The following is a 19,857-nucleotide window of genomic DNA, read 5'->3' as shown; positions in this document are numbered from 1 at the left end:
GGGACATTGTTTAGCTTGCTTTAAAAAAGACCATGTAACTCTCCACTCGAAGTGCCTACCAGTTTTTTTTTTCCCCCAAAGAAGTCTTCTGAGAGTTAATGACTTAATTGGAGCAGTAAATACGTTGGCAACAGTGAACGCTCTACTGGTCTAATAAAGATGTCTTAACCAGGTCTGCCTCCAGCCACTCCATAAGCAGTATGTGTGTCCTTCACTGAACTTAAACAAGCTTTGGCAAAGCCAACAGTTTTGGCTTGTGTCTAACTATTAGGCACACAAAAGCCCAAACTGTTGGCATTGTCAATGCTTGTTTCTTAAACCTTCCACCTCCAAATTCTCCCAATACAAACCCAACAACATCTCCTCATGCAGGCAGTGATGATGTAACATCCTCCAGCACAGCTTCCGCCTTGATTCACACCTGTACCCTCCTCTTTTTATAACTTTCTTCCGACCCCCTTTGCCGCTGTATGAATCTGTTGTGTCCTCTCTGGGGCCATACCACTTTCCCTGTGTGATGTGGGATTCTCTCTGCCCTGCATTTTCAATAGTTGCCATACATGGGATGCAACCAACATGGTCCCCGTTTTACTGCACGCTCCCAAATTCTCACTGCGATTTCTGGGTATCCAGGAAATCTGTTGGGATGAATTTTTAGGAACAAATTGGGTACACTTTCCTCACAAAAATCTAAGTAAAAGTATATGCTCCAGCCGTTTATGATCAATATAAGTATGTTACAAACCTTTACGGATGTGTTCTCTTTTTAGACTTGGATGTTGACGTCACAGTTTAATAAACATTATTTTTTCCAGGCTATGGTCTACATTGCCATCGAGCCATTATTACCATCAGCAAATTAATTGGGATTACTGACATGTATGCAAAGGTTTCCGGATCGATCAACTTGCTTAACCTTACCAGGGCTCTTTTCATGGGATTATCTCAACAGGTATGTATTTAACTGTGAAACTGTAGATTTGGATTTCAGAGAGCATGTGCTCTCACTTTTTGCCATTCATTCTAAATGATATTATGTTGTAACAGATGTCAGTGTTGTGAATGGAAAGAAGTTAACAACGTCTACGGTCATAGGCAGCTTTCAATTCAACCGTTGCATCACTCCTTCAGTATGTATACCCCTCTCGCCATTTACAAGAGGTTCGAAGGAAACTGGAGTGTGTTTGATTCGTTTTTGGATATTTTATATCACCCCCCTGTGCTGAATTGAAGAAAAGTGTAACGCCCAGTTATCTCCTCAAAATAATAGTTGTCTCGAACTGCATGGAGTGTAACTCATTTATAGCGTTCAAACTACCTTTCAATTAAGCGCTGCACAGGAGATGGAGGAAGGTACAAACAATGGGGAAAGGCTGTGAGAGTGTATTCGGATTCGGGAGAAAGTGAGAGAGAAGCGTGGGGTATGGTCAGCATACAGCAAGGTGATGTTTCCAGAAGAAAGCCTTTCATTCCTTCCTAAAGTGCAGCAGGGAAGAGGTCCTGCATGGTTTAACATGAGCCATACCAGGCAACACCCTGTTTTCTGTTTGGCTTCTTAAAATGTCCTTCATTTCTTTATTTCTATTCTGACATTCATAACTTCTTGGATTGGATTGGCCTCCTAAATTCGAGAGTTTATGGGCTAGGTAGGAAGAATTGCTGGATGTCCATGCTCTGGATGTAGTCCAGGCTAGTTTGGCATTGGAAGCGACTGTGATCACAGGAATACATTTTTGGGGGTTAAAGTAACCCCAATAGTTACTGATAACATTCAGGTAATATTGGGGTCCATTCTTCCAAAAAACATATTCCTATTGTACAAGTTTTGGCACTGGGCGGAGGTGCTACCTTGGGTACTGCACACCCACACATTAGTCACCAACTATAGCTTTTGTTTGTGCACTCAGAGTGGAAGACCGCAACCAGTTTTTATACTTCCACTGATCGGCGAACCTTTTTCTATTTGCTATTTTATTTTGGAGAGTAAAGAAAACATTGAGCATACTGTGAGAAACCAAGCCTCTCGCAAAAGCAGCAGAATACACTGTTGGCAATTGGCATGTACAAATGGTCAAAGATAGAGTAACCACACGCTCTCCGTCATCTAGATGAAAACAAGACTACTTTGTACACCCATTTTTGTGTCATACCATCCTTCAAATTATGGGAAGCGCAATTAGCCTTCCGTTAGGTGAGATTTGTGGAACGTTTGCATTGCTTTTGCCAGAAATTTTGCGTTTTCATCAAGTACTATTTGAGGTAGCTGTAAACTATGGAAGTATTATCCATGCAGAGGTTTCATTTAACTTTTAAGTATTGGATGGCATGGATTATTTTTTTATTTTTAATGTAATGTTTGTAACTAGAACAGTAGTTGATCTTAATGAGCATTGTAGCTTTTTTCTACATATCGGCTTTAAGCTCTCCTGGATAGTCTTGCTAGGAAAAGCATATCCACCACATCCTTCCTTTCAAACCTAAACTCCACTGAGTGGGCAGCATGTATTCTTAGCAGGCAGATCACACGCAGTGTCGCAGTGTTCTTGGGTAATCTCATCTTTTGGGCGGTCTCCCCCTTTAAGCTTTACTCCTTTGAAGTTGCTCTCATGTTTTCCACTCTCTCTTATATTAAAAGGGGATCTGCCTTTTGTGAAGATAATTCTTAATCCTTGCAATACACAAATGTAACCATCTTGAACCATTTATTTATTATAGTATTTAAATTATTTCTAAAGTGCACACTAATTGCAAAGGCAGCAGGGTGCAGTTCAGTAAAATATAACCCAAAAATTATGTTTCACAATTTTATTTCCAGACATAATAAAAATGAAAATTGAGACAAATTTAAATAGTAAATGAGAAACGGTAAAACAAAAATATTGAAGTAAGAAAAACTCAGTGAGTCTATTCCTAAACCTGCTTGGGAAAAGCTAGCCCAAACATATGTGTGTTTAAAATCTAACAGAGGGGAGTAAACTGATCTTGATGAGAAGGTATTACAGTATTTCTGGAAAAAAACTCAAGACACACCTGTTAAGATAAATTCCCACTGAGTTAGTCTATGATCCCTTATTTGTGATCTTTATCAAATCCATTGTCTTGTGGCTTGTATTTTTAAAAGTTTTCTGTGTTCGTGTGGGCGCCCTGATGCCTGCGGGCTCTGACGCGGTATAAATAAATACAATTTTTAAAAAGTAAACGTAATTCCAGACTCCTGATCTGCCCACCAAGAATGCCTGTTTGGAGTATTTCGATTATTTTAATATGGTAATATCTTGCCATTTTAGATCACATCTGGTAACGCGGCTATCACCAGCACTATTGAGTTATCTTCCCGGGTGGAGGCTGAGCCCGGGTTAAGAACCTTGAAAGTCTGCAGTCTGGAGGAAGCCAATAGAGTTGAAATTAAACCGGGATGATGTTGAATTTACAGACACCTGCCACCAAATATGCAACAGTGTGTGAAACATAGTTTACTTACTGGAATTGATGGAATAAAAGCATTCAGGCCAATCGCACTCTAAATGATTAATGCTTGAGCCACTGACTGAAAGTCCAATGGGAGGTGTGGGGGGGGGGGTTGAATTTGTCTTCAAGTTAAGAAAGAAAAGAAAATAGGTGTGAGACAATTTAGAGGTGTGGATGCTGAAATTTAAAAATCAATCTGTTAACACCTAAAGATTGGACTAAAGGAGCCAATGTACGTATCATCTGAAGAGAAAACCGCCCTAAACCATATTACACCAAGACATGGATGCAGAAGGTGAAGAAATCCACATAAATTCAATTTTTGGGGGATTTTGTTTGGAAAAATGAGTGGACAGTGGACTTCTGCCCCAGATTCTACTTTTACATAGAATTGTGTCATCTGTGTTACTGTGTTTAGCAGTGCCCGACCTGCTCCACCCCATCTGCCAATATCGAACCACAACGTATACTGCAATAGACTGGAATGAGGTCTGACCCAGAGGATCCGCCTATGCAGACTGCAAATGGCACATGAGAAATGAGGACAACCACTCCTGGATATTGCCCACCTCCCCTGCACGTTGCAGAGATGTTGAGTGCCTCATATTTAACAATGTTGAAAGACACTTGCAGATTGAGAATGACAAGTACATAGATGCTACCCCCATCTAGTATATGCAAGGCATCATTCACTACCTGATTTGGTGTTGCAGCTTGACAGCAAGCCAGATTGATATTCTCTATGTAAAGAATTAGCAGCTATTTGTGCACACGGATAAGGAGCTACAACATTCAAATTATTCCTTATTAAGGGCAAAAAACAGTGATGGGCCACAAATTAGCAAAATCACATAGTCCAACCCAGGCTTTTTTTTTTTAGTAATGGACGCATCTGACCCATTTTAAAAATGAAGCTAAATAATCCACTGAGCCAATAGGAAATTAAAGAGTGGGCTATCGGCCAAACCAGAGGAGCACCGAACAACCATGCAGCAGCAGAACACATAGCCAGAGCAATAACAGATGTCGGAAGCACTATCCCTCCTATGCGTACATGAAAGAGGAGCAACCACCTTGAGAGCCAAGGGCATTCCTCCAGAATCCAAAGAAGATGAAACGCCTCCTTCTGAATTGAGTGGCATGTTTAGCAGCGAGCCCACCAAGAGTTTTGCTAGGAGAACAGGACTCTGCACTGCAGCGATACAATCGCTCCTTGACAACGCTACCCCAACAGAACGAGCCATATCCCCACAGCTGGCTTCCCCTAATGGACCCGTTTCCCTCACTTTACCCCATCATCAGGCTTCCTCCCAACTGGGTCGTGGTTAAGTCAGAAATGGGGAATGGAACTGGATGCTGTGAGAAACCCAGGAGTGTTCTCCCACTTGGACTCCGAGAATCCTCCATTCAGGTGGTCAGGGCACATCCATCGCCTTTGGATCCAGACCCTGGAGGTGGACCAGTGGAGGAGGATCACCCGGATAGGGAAGTCTAGGGTCATTCTCATGAGAATACCCTAGGGGAGACACTGTATCCCGCTCTGAGGATCCCTCTTCAAATCCCAAATCCCAAAAGCAAGCTGGGAAGACTGTCTGGAGCTGAGAAACCAGGAGACTGAGAGCTGTCAGAGGAGGATCACGTGCGGCAACACTGGCCCAGTGAAAAGGAAGGACTGCAGCGCGTCACAGGAGCTGTGCCTCCTATGCGTTGGATTCAGGCAGCCGGTACCTTGCTGTTGATGTCAAGACAATTGCTTGTTCCTTGGGATCAGTGCCGACCCCAAGGATGTAGAGGGGCAGGTGTTGAGACCCTGACCTCATCCCCAAGCCAAAGGACAGATCCACTGACCTTGCAACGCTGCCCTGTGAGTGATCAAAAGAGAGTGAGCGAGACTGGGGCGAGCAAGTGTGAAGGAGAGCACGTGAGGGAAGGCACCAAATAAAGCGGGCAAGTGGCCCGAACCCTAAAAGTAAGGTGAAAGTTGATGACAAAATAAATGAAGCTGGTCCGAGCCCGGCAGAGGGATATCCAGCTGAGAGCTTTTTGTTAAAGCAAGTTTGAGTTGAGTGAAATTGGTCCGAGCTTGGAGGAGGGAGACTTATTGAACATTGTGTTAAGAGGATCTGAGCCCGGCTGATGGTGAGCCGTGAATTACCTGAGAAAGTGATACCTGAAAGATAATAAGAGCCAAAGTAACAGAGTGACCCTGTGTGAATGAACACGATATTGGAAGTCTCTCTAAAATGAAAGCGAAGTACCTGAAGTGAAGGGATGTGATGTGAATACTGAAAAGCAAATGAAACTTAAAGCCAAAACAGGGAAATCACAAGGGTAGGAAAAGTGAATAGGACCCCAAGAAGGCTTGTTTGAAACAGAACTTAATGTGAAGTAAAAGGAATTGATCTTAAGAAATAAAAGTACTAGAATGCAGCAGTGTTAGTGGTCATGTATGGGATTAAAGCAAAGCCATATAGTTTAGTTTCGAAAGTCTCTGACAGTAAAGCAAAGTGAATCTGGAAGAAAGAAGGTTGGGAAAGGATATCCCATTTCAATTGTGTAAGCCTGATAGAGAAGCAAACTTTAAATATTATTTTGCACTCCATGGTATTCTCGAATTAGAGACTTTGTCGCAGAAGGCCCTGGTGTGTGTTCTGAACTGTAGTGCTTGTGCTAGAGAAGCCAGAGACTGTGCTAAGCTCGAGTGTGCCACCTTGCCCCATTTTGAAAACGTGGAGAAGGGAGGTCAACAGTCTGAACATCCTGACACATTGTGAACACTGCTTTCTTTTTAGTAAACACTGTTACTCACACTATTTGTATTTAAAGGTAAGGGTTGGCAATAGGTTTATTAGTAAAGGCCATTGAGGAGAATTGGTGTTTTCCCTCTCTTGAGGACAGCCAGGAAGAGGAGCTGGAGCTCTAGCTTTGGTTCTGTTGAGAATAACAGAACACCCCTGATCTCGGAGGACAGCAAGCCGAGACATTCACCCTTACCGGAGATCCTCTGTGAAGTGGGCCATATGATCCTATCTTTTGTTCTTTTTATTTTAGTCCCCCTTATTTTTTTTCTCTTTCTTGCTCAAGTATGCTTCCAGTAAAGAAGACTTTACGCCTCTACCCCAAGTGGTCCAGCCCTTTCATTCTCACGTGGCATAAGAAAGGCTAGAGATACAGTAAACTCCTTAATAGTGTTAGCCGATAGTGGGTCATCCCCATGACTGGTCGCCTTCATAAAATGTGTCAACTGTAAGCAATCTAGATTCGATAATAGAAGAAAACGGTCCGGTCTCGAGGTGCATCAAAGGGATTTCCAAATTTAGTGTAACAGAAACAGATGGTTATGAGGAAATACAAAATATCAGTTTATCTTTTCTTTAAAAATAAATAAATTTTCGATATCTCAGTGACAGAAAAAGACAATAGAGGAGTACTAACAAACTTCATGCCTTCTTTGATCCTAGGGTAAAGTTCTTTAATGTTATTCATAGATTAAATACTTTATTTTGTCGGAAGGTTAACTTTGCCTTATAGAAAACAATTCTGTCTTTAGTTCATATAGGGTCCCTTTGAGGTCATCATTTTCAGATACACGCCATTTAGCCTCAATTTTTCTGATGTTCCTCCTTTGGTCTTTTCATGCAAAGGAATACCCAGAAGAGAAGTATTTCTGAGATGCTTTAGATTTTAGCAAAGGGGTTATGTCATATCATATGCACCCTATTCTTAGATTGCTAGAAAACCATTGGCTAATTAGGTGTTTTTGCTGTGGCCCCGGCTCTCCCTGGGTTGTTGCTATGCCAAACTGCCACCTTTGGTTCCGGTTAGGAGGTGGTCCGCCCATATATACTCCAGCACCCTGGAGGGTTGGGCTCCCACCCCTGTTGAGAGGGCCTGCGTATAAAGACTGGAGGGTACTAGCTGTACTTCTGTCCACTATATAGTGGGTAGAGGCACAGAGCACCCCAGCCAAGGTTCTCTAATGGTAGCTATGGGCGAGCAACCAAGGCTGAGACACTAGGTGATGCAGAGTGGTTCTTAGGTACAGTAAATCCCCAAGGTCACATCCTTTTATTAAAGGTAAAAAGTCAGGTAGATCTATACAAATAAATAAGACTCACTTTGTACTAGAAATCTTAACAGGTAATTTAACTTAAGATGCATATACAGTTCTATGTGGTATTGCTGACAGTTATTAAAAAGCATTTGTATGGTTTTATTTTTTTATTTGCCTTTTCCTGTACAAAAGTATATTTACACAGAAGGAACAAGAAAGTGAAACAGTCTATCAAAACAAATTACTTAAGATACAACACCTAGCACAGTAAAATCTAGAAGAAACTTTTCCCGGAAACAAGAAAATAAATACATTTACAATTAAAATGATTCTGCCTAACCAAAAAATATATATTCATTCATCAGTATGAGATAGTAACGCAGTCCGTTATACCAAATAACTCCTCAATTGCTCACTTTAGTTTGGTGTTTCTTACCAGATCTTACACCTTTGTCCAAGCAAAGAATCCTCTATACGCAACAAGTCATTCATACCTTGTTCTGATACCCTTGCTAGTACCGAAAAGATTATTATTATTATTAACATTTTGGCCAATGCAATAATCAATGACGTTAGTGGGGTCGTCGGTCTAGACCACAGATCCTGACCTAGGATCTGCGATGTAGAATTTACAAATCTGCCAACACTTTCAATTAGCAGAGACAAGAAACATTGACAACTCTGCACAAGATGGACAACATTTTCAACATCCCCCGTTCCACACATTCTGCAGACTCTCAGTTCCTTAGGTATTCCCAGTTTTGGCCCCAAGTATTCCAAGGTAGGAAGGCATTGTAATCGAATTCATAGGTACCAATGCCTGAGTTTTATAGATGGAAATCTCACCTGATACCCCTTAGCCACATTTATTGGCAGAAAGGACTGCTGCTTACCCTCATATTGCTTTAGTCTACTTAGATCTTGTAGCTCCATTATACCATCCCAAGTAATTATCTTTCTCTTCACTATTGCTTCTGATTTGGACGGACCTTAACAAATCTAGATCTTCTCTCATCTGATTCACTCATTTTTTAAATTTCTTAAAGTAAAGATTTTAATTTGCTGATAACAGTGCCATAAGGAAAGACCCTAGGGCCGAATTATCCGCACATTCCAGATTTCCCATTAGGGACAAAGGCCTCCTGGTGTATTGGTCCCACCAAGAGGTCAGGCCCAATTCCAGTCTGATGGCACTGACTGGTGTAGAAAGTGAAAGGCCCAGAACTAGTTTAAGAATTTTTGCTTCGCGAAAGTGGAAAAAATGGCTGTCCCTTATGTTTAGCTGTTCGCAATCATATATAACAATTGGTGACACTTTAGTTTTATAGAACTCAATTAGGGAGCTTATTGAAAAGGCACATAATTTACTTGTTATGCCTTACAGCAATGAAATACAGGAACAAATGTTCCCATCTAGACGTGCAATCAACTGATTTCGATGCTTGAATACTGAGATCAGGAATCCCAAGTAGCAGATTGAGGTGACCCTTTTAATAGCAATATTGTTAAGAGACCCGGTAAAGTGTTTTAGCTTCTTACGCGTGAAAGCAATCTCTTATGGGTGGAAGCAATCGTAATACATTATTTACTCGGGTTTATCTCTAAGTTGTTTGTTTTTAAGTATTTTTCTAATTCCTACAGTTGTCGCTGTAATCCTGCTTGTGTATAATCCATCAATATGAGATTGTCTGCATAGGCGAGGTGACTTAATTTCAGATTTGGCAAACTGGGGACGAACCCCCTCCCCTCCCAATTCTATACTCTTCTTCCACAAATTCCGCCTGGTACAAATTAAATAGTGTGGGTGCAAGCACACAGCCCTGGCTCACACCTTGCTTAAGAAGGATCTTACCGGATAGTTCCCCCAACATATTCAGCCTCACCTTAGTTGAACTATTAGAGTACAGTAATTGGATCAACAACAGAAGGCCGGTGTTACGCTCACCTGGTATCCACAGGGACGACACCCAGCCGGGTTACTCGCTGGTATGCTTCTCAGTTTTGCCCAGATGTGGTCTGCGGGGAAGGTTCTGCCTGAAAATACAGGAGGACTGTGTTCAAGACTGGCCGACCGGGGTAAGTATCCTCCCTCCACCCCCCGTATGATTTCAGCCCCTCAGGGGCCCTCTCCTCACCTTGTGGTAGAGTTAGGCGTTCTCTCCGTCCTGCCTTCTTTGCAGGGGCGCGTTGTCTTTCCTGGGCGTGTGCGGTCCAGTTACTCCACTGACGCCGGCCCGTTTGGTATCGTTCAGGTAGGTCTTATTGCTGTTATTTAGTATTGTTGCTATTCTGCATGCCTCTTTTGTTTAATAATGTCTCTTTTTCTCCCTTAGGTATGCAGAGCTTCAGTGCAGCGAACTGGCTTGGTTGAGCCCCAGTGGTAAATGATGGCGCTTTAAGAGCACTATGCGCAGCGCTGCGAGGGCTTGCCTTTGCTAACCTGTTTTGTCTTCTTTCCTTGCAGGTCGCGGTGTTCTTCAGCACGTGTGGAGTTTCCAGAGTGGTGCCAGCCGAGAGGCGACCAGTCAGGTAAGCCTTTTGAGCAGTTTGTAATTTGCAATGTCTTTTCTGCTTTCTTAATGTTGCCTCGATCTTCCTCTTTCAGGTCGTGCAGTCGGGGAGGCGTGCAGATCCAAGCAAAGCTGTTCTCAGGAGCTGCAAGTAACTAAAGATGAAGACTGCAGGTAAGATGCTGCTGCTAATGATGTTCCTTTTGTCTCCATGCAGGTTCTGCTTCTCCGAGGTTCGGGGGTATATCTGGACACGGTGAGCGTCACGTTGCAAGCTGTAAAGTAACGCAAAGCGTGTTGTCTTGCTCGGGTGTGGTTTAAATAGCCCCAACAAAATAGTCCAGGTAAAGTAGTCCCTAGGCTACCACACCCAAAACACTAGACCGCATAGCTTGGTTCCGAGGAACCAAGCTATGTGTATGCCTCCATGTTGGCTGACAACACAATAAAGTAGTTCCCAAGCACATTGTTGTTCATGGTGTATGAGCCTGGCGCCATAGGCGCCAGGACTGGCCCCAAGAGGGTTTTGGAAGAGGATGCCAGGCTCTAGAGGCCCGAGTCCTGACTCCACCTGGCCAATGGGTTTGCCAGAGGGGGTTCTGGGCGAGGGTCGTGACAGCCGGCTCTATCCGCCACTTAGAAAATTTTTGCCAGAGTCTGGCGATATGTTAATGTTAGCAAAATCCGACAGACATGCTGTTAGTCAGCCCACTGATTAGTGTTTTACCTCCTCTCTCGAAGCCCGTTTGAAGTGGGCTTAAGATATTGGCCCCCTCGGACCACCGAGTAAGTTCACCCAAAAGTCATGTCGCAAATATCTTTGATGTTTTATCGATCAAAGATCTGGGTCTGTCGGATGACGGATTCTCTCTCTCTCGCCCCTTTTAAAAATGGGAATCGGCATCGAACAGGCCCAGGAGGATGGACAGGTATAATCATTCATAATGTGAGTAAATAGATGGTACAAAATATCTGCCCATAAGGGAGCATTGCTTTTATTGATACCATTTGGCACACCATCCAGGCCAGATGCGCTGGACTCATTGAGTTTATTCATAATAAACTCTATATCCGACTGTTCGAAAAAAGGTTTTAGGGGAGGAGGTATAGACTCATTTTCCGTCCTTGGCGTCCGTTCTTTACTGCCAATGACTGCATATTTGTCTGAGAAATACTCAAACCATTGCTCTTCTGACACGCCTGAGGACTGGTGGAAGGACTGTTTGTTTCCCTTGTTGTTCAAGATCCACCATATCCCACAAGTGTCATGCATGGCTATTTTCCTCAATAAAACTTGATTTTTCTCAATAGATTTCTCTGTACGATAGACTCGACACCAAGTTCTAAATTGTGGCCTTAACCTTTTTTTTCCTTAACTTTATCCTCCCACTTTTAGTGTACACTTCATCAGCTGTCGAACTTCCCTTCCCAATTGGGATTTATGCCTTTGAATTTTCCTATCGTTTGTCTGATCGGTCCCAGTTAAAGCGATTTGGTCAAGATTTCAGAGTACTTCATTGGATCAGAGTACAGTACCTTCTTGTTCAGGGAAAGATTTCCCACCAATTTAGAGAGATCGGAATTTACTAAATTTGTGTTAGTGCTGTATTGGGCTACCCTGTCCCCTGGGCCAAGGTTACCAAAGTCCCCACCTTTGAAACCTCTGCTGGTTCACCCAAATAGAGACCCCACAGGGTTAACTGTAGCATTGCGTTGTCACTCAGAGCTGTCTTTACAATTTTTAAGTCCACAGCCTCCTCCACATATACATTCTTAAGAAAAATGTTCTCTATTATAGATGTATCCAACGCATTTGACCATGCGGGAATTCCTGCATACACCGTCCCCCCGCCCCACCAAAGAGTTGGTTTGATTGCATGACAGACAAGCTTGAGAAAAAATTAAACCATATTTTACCACAACTAGCATTGCTTGAGAGACGAGAAGAGGGTTGACCCCCTTCCTATTGTGAAGCTCGTCTCAGTCTCTGTCTGGAATCACGCAGGTACAGTTAAAGTCCCCTGCTATAATGACTACCCCTGAGGGATGCTCGCCAGACCATGTTATTAGAATTTTCTCCAAATCGTAAGTAACTTTCAAACGGATTGTGTCCTCCAACGTATTCCACATCTTTGACATGTAATGTCAACAGCTGTGTACTTCGGATCTTTTGCGGCAGAGGGTGTCTTGCGTCGATCCCGTCAGGTCGATGTCCCTCGAAGGCCTCCATCGAGGGCGACGTCAAGATGTTATAAATAGGACGCACGGCGTCCGTAGCCTCAGTTCTGTTTTTTCCGCAAACGTGTTTGCTTCGGAGACTCGTGTATTCCTCGTGACTGTCTTCTTCTTCGACCCCTCTGACTCTGTGGTCTGGCTTTAAGAATTGCCGGGACTGTAAGTCTAAAATGTTAATTACGGACCTGCATCGCATTTGTTTGTGGTGCTTGTGTGAGAGTCATGACACCGATGACTGTTCCAAATGCCAGTCGCTGACTGCTAAGGCCTTGCCGGAGCGTAAGGGGAAGCTTCAGGTAGGTAGGGGTTCTAAACCCAGTAAGTCTCGTAAAACGACTAAGGGGATGTCCACCGACGATTCGAGGGGCGACTCTCCACGTCAGGAGTCCCGGGGATCTCGGTCTGGCATTGGTTCCCGCCATTCGTCGTCCTCTTCTCAGCGTTCCAGGAAGCGCCGTCACTGGTCGCCTTCCCCGTCGTCCTTGGATTGCAGGAAAGTGGCTTGCCCTATTAAGTCCTCGACTCCGAAGGAGTGGGCAGCTTTCAGGGAGCAGATGATGGCGATTTTCCAATTGCAGGGCACAGTTCCATCTGCGCCTTTGCAAGAAGCCGGCAAGGAATGGTCTCGGTCCGTGGCTCGTGCGCCTTCCGGCTCGGGTTCTCAGAGCGATTCTCATCGGGAACCTTCGAGGTCCCGTTCGGACAAGGTTCAGGCTGATCGCGTGAGACGTGCTTCCAGGTCTCCGTCCTCGGCCCCGGCAAGACTGCAGAAATCTGGCAAGGGCTCGAGGTCGGAGCCGTGTCCGTCGGATACGGATGTCGTAGCTTTGCCTTCGTACCAGCCCTCTGCACCGTTGTTGACGCCGAAGCCATCGGCAACCTCGACGCCTTTGGAGCCTTTTGGCCGGAATTTGCAGATGGAGGTCCCTGGTACTGTGGATCCTCCAAGGAAGGCTACTTCCAAGACTGTGGGGCCTGTTAAGGATTCCAGAACTTCTTCTGTCCAGCGGCAGGAGTTTTTTTCTCCCTCTGGATGACATGAATGACGATGAGGAGAGGTCAGATTTAGAATTTGACTCTGTTGAGCCTGATGTGGCTCCTGTCTTTTCCAGGGATAGTCAGTCGGAAGAGTTACAGGAATCTCTTCATGATGCAAGTAGCTTGGACACTTATCCTGCAGTGGACTTTGGCAGACCTGAGCCTAGAGCTCATGCTGAGTCGTCCTACAGGAGACTGAAGGCTAGGGTCACTGAGTAGCTTGGTTGGTCTAGTCCTTCAGAAGGTTTTGTTCAGGATGACTTAGATATTTTGAATCAAGCTTCGTCCTCTGACCCGGTGTTACCTTTTCATTTGACATTGCAGAAAAGAGTGGCGGCTGCTTGGCAGACACCGGAATCTCTTCCGGCAGTTAACAAATCGTTAACTTAAAAATACCGCCCTTCAGATAGCGACCCCCAGCTACCTTTCCTCTCACCCCACACCCAAGAGTTTGGTGGTTCAGGCAGCTACGGCTACCTCGAGGCAGCCGGCGTACCCTATCATCCCTCCTGATAGGGACGACAAACTATTCGATGGTTGGGCACGCAAGGTGTTTTCTGCAGGGAGTATGGCGCTGAAGTCGGCCAACTCCAACTGTGCCTTAGCAAGATTTTCACACACTCTGTGGAATAGTGTTTCTCTAGCGGCTGAGCATATTCCCAAAAGGGAAGAAAGGGATGGGTTCCTTGCTCTCGTGCAGGATGGCAAGGATGCCATGTGTGAATCCCTTCAGTCGGATTTGGACACGGCCGACAGTGTTAGCCGGTCCATGGCTGCGAGCACCGTTATACTCAGGTTTGTGTGGTTGCGTAAGTCGGGGTTTTGCTCCGGATGTGCAAGCCTGTCTTTTGAACATGCCCTTTGATGGCGTGCATTTGTTTGGCAGCAAGACTGACGAGAGCCTTGAGAGGTTGCAGAAATCCAAAGCTGTGGCTAAATGTTTGAGCGCAGCTCTGCGTCAACCTCCGCCTTGTCCTAGGAGACAGCAATGGAGGGGAGGTTCCTTTCGTTACTACTCCTCTTTTGGTAGGACGAAAGGAGCTGCAAGTCAAAGGGGCCAATGAAAAAAAAAAAGTACCCGTGGTGGTCGGGGAAATAGGGGTGCCGCAGCCGCTCCAAAACAGTCATGAGGCCATGTTCCATGGTTCGTCTGTTGGGGGCAGACTATTTCAGCATCTCGGAGAATAGCGAGCTATTACTTCGGATGCGTGGGTTCTGGATACCATAGCCCGCCGCTACTGCCTTCCTTCCTAAAGTGGCCTCACGACAATCCACCCGGGAATCTCTCTTTGAATCTTACAGATCTGCTCCTTGTGCAGGAAATCCTGACCCTTCTGGATAAAGGCGCTATAGAACTGGTGCCTGTAATGGAGAGGAACAAGGGATGGTATTCCCCATATTTTTTTATTTCAAAGAAGGACGGGGGATTGAGACCCATCTTGGACTTGCATTGGTTGAACAAACTTCTCAGGGAGGACAGGTTCAAGATGGTCACTCTTTCTCAAGTTCTCCAGGCCCTTCGTCTCCAGGATTGGTTGGTGTCTCTGGACCTACACAATGCTTACTTTCATGTGCAGATTCATCTAAAGCAAAGAAAGTACCTGAGGTTTGCGGCTGGCAGCTCGCACTTTCAGTTTCAGGTCCTGCCATTCGGATTGACCTCCACCCGAGGGTCTTCACCATGCTCATGGTGGTGGTGGCAGCGTATCTCGGGCGAGCGGGGATTCACGTCTATCCCTACCTGGACGACTGGCTGATCCGTGCGCATTCTCCTGATCAAGCAACGGATCATCTCAGTCTCACCTGCCGCTCCCTCCACAAGCTGGGCTTCTCCCTCAATTTCAAGAAGTCACATCTGACACCTTCCCAACAGTTCAAGTACATCTGGGCTGTATTGGAAACGTCCTTGGGGGAAGTGCTCGCCTCCCAAGGTGAGGACTCATCACATTGTGCAGATGGTGGACAAGTTTCAACATGCCCAGCATCTCTGGGCTTTGGAATTCTTAATGTTTCTCAGCCTCATGGCATCCTGCATTTTTCTGATGCCAGAGGCCAGGCCGAGGATGAGATCCCTGCAATGGCTCCTCAGGATCCAGTGGTCAACACTCTCAACCTTCACGCTTGGTATCTGAAAGGTTGAGTGTTACGAAGGATTTCTGAACTCTGACCTGGGGGGGCAGAGGTTCAGAAGGCCAGCCTAGTTTCTTGGAACAGGGTAACCTCTGGACAAGCCAGACCAATCGAGCCAGACCAATCAAGGTAGCTTTGGCAGACGGTCAAGACTAAGTCTCAGGAGGGGTGAGGGTGACTGAAAGACCTCAATGAGCATACAAAGCAAGGACACTTGCAAATAAATATAGACACATTTATTACAAGGCCTTTGTAACATAAACCATAGCAAAGAATCACAGTGAAACTAGGTAAACCAATACATCACACTCAATACAATATATATACAAGACCATTGGGGTCTAAAGGGATGACTGCACGACCTATGTCTACCACCTAGTTGGGAAGGAAACAGGCAGTGCAGGTAATCTTTAGGCCAAGTTCAACATCAATAATACACCTAACTAAAAGGCAGTCCAAGCCCTACGAAGAGAGGAGCCTTGTGCTCAATAGTACATGCACGCGCTTGTGCCAATGGGAAGAATAAGGTCTCTTCAAGGGTATCTAGCAGCTCAGGATGGTGGATGAGGCGATGCAGAACCAAATTCCCACTATTCAAGAAGGACCTCCACTTGAAGGCAGAGGCAGTTCGAGAGTGTGGGATGGGGTCGCTATTTCGCAATAGCCGTGTAAAGGAAAGGGGCCCTCAGGAGTCACTCGTGCGTAAAAATGGGATCCTGCACTAGGGGCCACGGGTTGGGGTAAGGAGTACTCACCGGTCCCTGACGCAGGCAGACCCAAACTTCACCAGTTCAGTCCACTTCACTGCCAGGTTCGAATGCGGCAAAAAGGACGTCTCAGCACCTTTCAGTTCCTGAGATACAGCGATGATTCCCAAACGGGACAGTGGCGATTTCTCTGCTCTGGGTGGAGGAATCGACCCGGTTTCACTGCAGCAGGCTTCAGGGGCAAGAGGGTCACCAATGCAGCGAACTTGCACAGATCGTTGCCACGGCAGGGCAACACGGTAACCGCGTTTACTCTGGTTCTGGCGCACTCGTCTCACTTCAGACCTGGGAATGCCAAGTGTACGAAATTCAGTGTGAGCGTGCCGGGGTCAGAGAGCGAGCAGTATACCAAGGTTCGAGGGCCTCCTCAAAACTGCAGCAGTGACAGAGCAAAGCAATTGCAGACCTTCTAGAATGATTAGATGCAGAGGGGTCCCACGGGATAACAGCGGGCTCAGGGTGCCAAACCTTCCAGCGGGTCACTAGCGGTTCCTCGACTCGGCTTTTTGTTGCAGGATACTTTGCTCCTATCCTTTGTTCGGTGTGAACTCAGGAGATCGACATGGTAGTAGTGTTTTCAGCCTCCTCTTATCCAAAGTTCCCTTTGCGCCAAAACGGAGAGGACCCAATGGGGGATCTGCTCACAAACACACACTCCATATGTGGACCAATCACGGAGAACAGTTGTCCCAGGCATTCATGGCACTCCAGACTCTCTGGCACCCAGGATGTGTATTGGAACCAGACGTTCCAGCCCACATCCTGGAGGCACAGACACAAGGCATGCAGAAGCCTGCCAAAGCATTGGGGTTCGCGGGAAAGTGCATGACCAAACAAGGACTGGCTCGGGTCGGCTCGACCTGGGGACGGTGAAGGGGGAAGATGGCCAAAGGACAGGACAAAGAACATTGTGGCATGGCCATTTTGGAGCCAGGCCACCTATTCGTGCCTAACGCGGTTAACATGGCAGGAACGGGTTAAAAATAATGCGAAAAGATAGCTGCCACCAGTCCTGTCCATGACACATCTGCACAGTTCATTAAAAGTCCAGCGAGAGTTTCTAGGGCCTTTGGGAATGACTAGAGACCCAAGTGTGCTGTATGGTAAAATACATTGCACACTTATTACATGTTTCACAAAAGCTGCAACATGAGGAAAGGACTAAAGGAAACAAAGTCTCCTAGAAGTGACTCTTTTAAGAGCATGTCAGTTTCCCCATAATAAGTGAGTGAAAGCCCAGAGGAGTGCAGCTGAAGGCTGTGCTTCTCTGGCAAAGTCAGTCAATGGTGTCTAAACGGCAGCAAAAAGTTTGGGGGTTGACACATGGAGGGAAAATTACATACAATTATGAAATCTTTCCTAACATTGAGGTATAAGGATTGGGATCTCCTGGACGACGTGATGGAGGTGTTGCGTTAGGCCAGGTGGCCGGCAACCAAATCCCTGTACCGTTGGCATAAGTTTTGCGACTGGTGCAGAGGACAAAATGTTGATTCTTTTCAGTGTTCCATTCCCGTGGTTCTGTCTTTCTTGCTTTCTCTGACCCACAGCGCCCTTCAAGTAGGTACCATTAAGGGTTACCTGGCAGCGCTGTCTACATTCAAGCCCTCATCTGAAGAATGTTCTTACTTTAAGATTCCTTTGATTTTCCAATTTCTTAAAGGGCTCACTACTGTGTTTCTGCCGTCCCCTTCCCAGGTGCCGGTTTGGGATCTGAATTTGGTCTTGAAATTCCTGATGGGTGTTCCGTTTGAACCTTTGCACTCTTGTCCTTTGAGACTATTGTCTTTCAAGATGGTGTTCTTGGTTGCGGTTACTTCTACTCACAGAGTGAGTGAATTGCAGGCACTTTCATCTAACACGCCCTTTACTGTGTTCCACAAGGATAGGGTTGTACGGAGGGTACGTCCTTCCTTTCTACCTAAGGTAGTGTCTGAATTTCATTTAAGCCAAAAAAGTGGTGGTTCCGTCTTTCTATCATCCTCATCCTGGTAAGGAAGAGGAGCGGCTCCATAGGTTGGACCCTAGGAGAGCTCTGAGCTTTTATATTTCTAGGATGTCCAGGGTCAGAGTGGACGATCAACTCTTTGTGGGGTATGCTGGACACCGATTGGACCAGGCTGTTACCAAACAGACCTTGTCCAGGTGGATTATCCTCACTGTTACTGAATGTTACCGGTTGGCCTGCAAGGACCCTCCTGAAGGGTTGCGAGCTCATTCCACTAGGGGCGTGGCTACTTCCACAGCCTTGCAGCAGGGAGTTCCTATTACAAATATTTGTGATGCAGCCACATGGGCTTCTATCCACACCTTTGTTAAACATTACTCCCCGGATAAGCTCCATGGTCAAGATATGGCCTTTGGTAAGGCGTTTCTTTATTCTGCCATCTTATTGGGTACTCAATTATTTTCCCTCCTCCATTTTCTGGTACTGCTTTGGGAGTCTGTCAAAGATGTGGAATACGTTGGAGGACACAATCCATTCGAAGAACAAGTTACTTTCCAACTGGTAACGTTCTTTCGATTGGCTGTCCCTCCAAGGTATTCCACATCGCCCTCCCGGCCTGCCCCTCTGGTGAATTTCCTATGCGATTGCAGCTTACGTTTCCGCAAGGCTATGTGCAGGCATTGGATATGTACATGTCGCACGTTATGGAGGAAAAAACATACTGACGCTACAGGTGCCGTGCATCCTATTTATAACATCCGGTGATGTCGCCCTCGACGGAGGCCTTTGAGGAACATCGACGCAAGACGCCCTCTGCCGAAAAAGTTTCCAAAGTACACAGCTGTGGACATTACATGTCAAAGATGTGGAATACGTTCAGGGAACATCCAATCGAAAGAACGTTACCAGTTGGTAAGTAACTTGTTCTTTTCGGCGTCCATACATTGGGGGGGGGGGGGTTAGCGTAAATATTAATCACCAGTGTAACTGTTTCTTTGTGAACTTCATTGTCATCACAGATCATTGTTACTAAGAACGCCTCCGATTTGGCTGGAATTTGCTTAAGGGAACAAAACGTTCTGATTTTCAGGCTGTCAGGAGGCCACCCTTGGGCCTCTCCAAGTGAGCCTTCTTTGCCGGCAGCGAGTGAATCAGAAATCCGTCCCAATCCATGTTTCTTGGATGAAGATGTCAAAAATATCAAGGACCTGCTTCTTAGTGTTAGTCATAAAGGAGTTCTAGCCCTGTAAATTCCAACTTGCTATTGGGAGAGTGTCCCTAGAAACCTGACCGCCTGCCATCGAAAGTGGGAAGGGTTTCTGCCAGCCAGCCCCAACTCAGATTTTCAAGGGGCTTAGACGCAGACGACCTTTGTTCTTGATCAAAATACCGTTTTACGGGTATATCCGGGCAGGGCTAGGGTTTTGGAGTGATCACCACATGCGCCGCTTGATAACACTCAAAACCATTCAGAAGAAACGCCTCCTGCTGACCGAACACCAATCTCTCAATCATTTTTTATTCAAAGTGAACAGCGCACTTTCCCAGACACACTGTCGGATAGATGGACGAATTTTAAATCAGCCGAGGAAATAAAACTGAGGTCGGGCATAGATGCTCTTTTAGACAACAACCTCTGTTGATTCAATGGAATATGCCTTTCCTCTTCAAAGACCGATTCAAAGATCAAAATCAAACTCTCATTCC

The 19,857-nt window shown here is 45.6% G+C and overlaps 1 protein-coding gene across 2 annotated transcripts in view; it reads left to right on the top strand.

Annotated features, from left to right (window-relative positions):
* Positions 1–19,857, top strand: part of MRPS5 (mitochondrial ribosomal protein S5) — an 804,837-nt gene that overhangs the window by 702,159 nt on the left and 82,821 nt on the right. For both annotated transcript variants that reach the window (XM_069606860.1, XM_069606861.1), the window contains exon 10: positions 816–952. In XM_069606860.1, coding sequence (XP_069462961.1) covers positions 816–952 — 137 coding nt within the window. The remainder of the gene's footprint in view (positions 1–815; positions 953–19,857) is intronic.

The sequence above is a fragment of the Ambystoma mexicanum genome, chromosome 4p (assembly GCF_040938575.1).
Source record: "Ambystoma mexicanum isolate Mex_15411 chromosome 4p, UKY_AmexF1_1, whole genome shotgun sequence".
In the NCBI taxonomy this organism is placed as follows: Eukaryota; Metazoa; Chordata; class Amphibia; order Caudata; family Ambystomatidae; genus Ambystoma; species Ambystoma mexicanum.
Note: the sequence above shows the minus strand (reverse complement) of the source record. Positions and strands in the feature narration are given on the sequence as shown.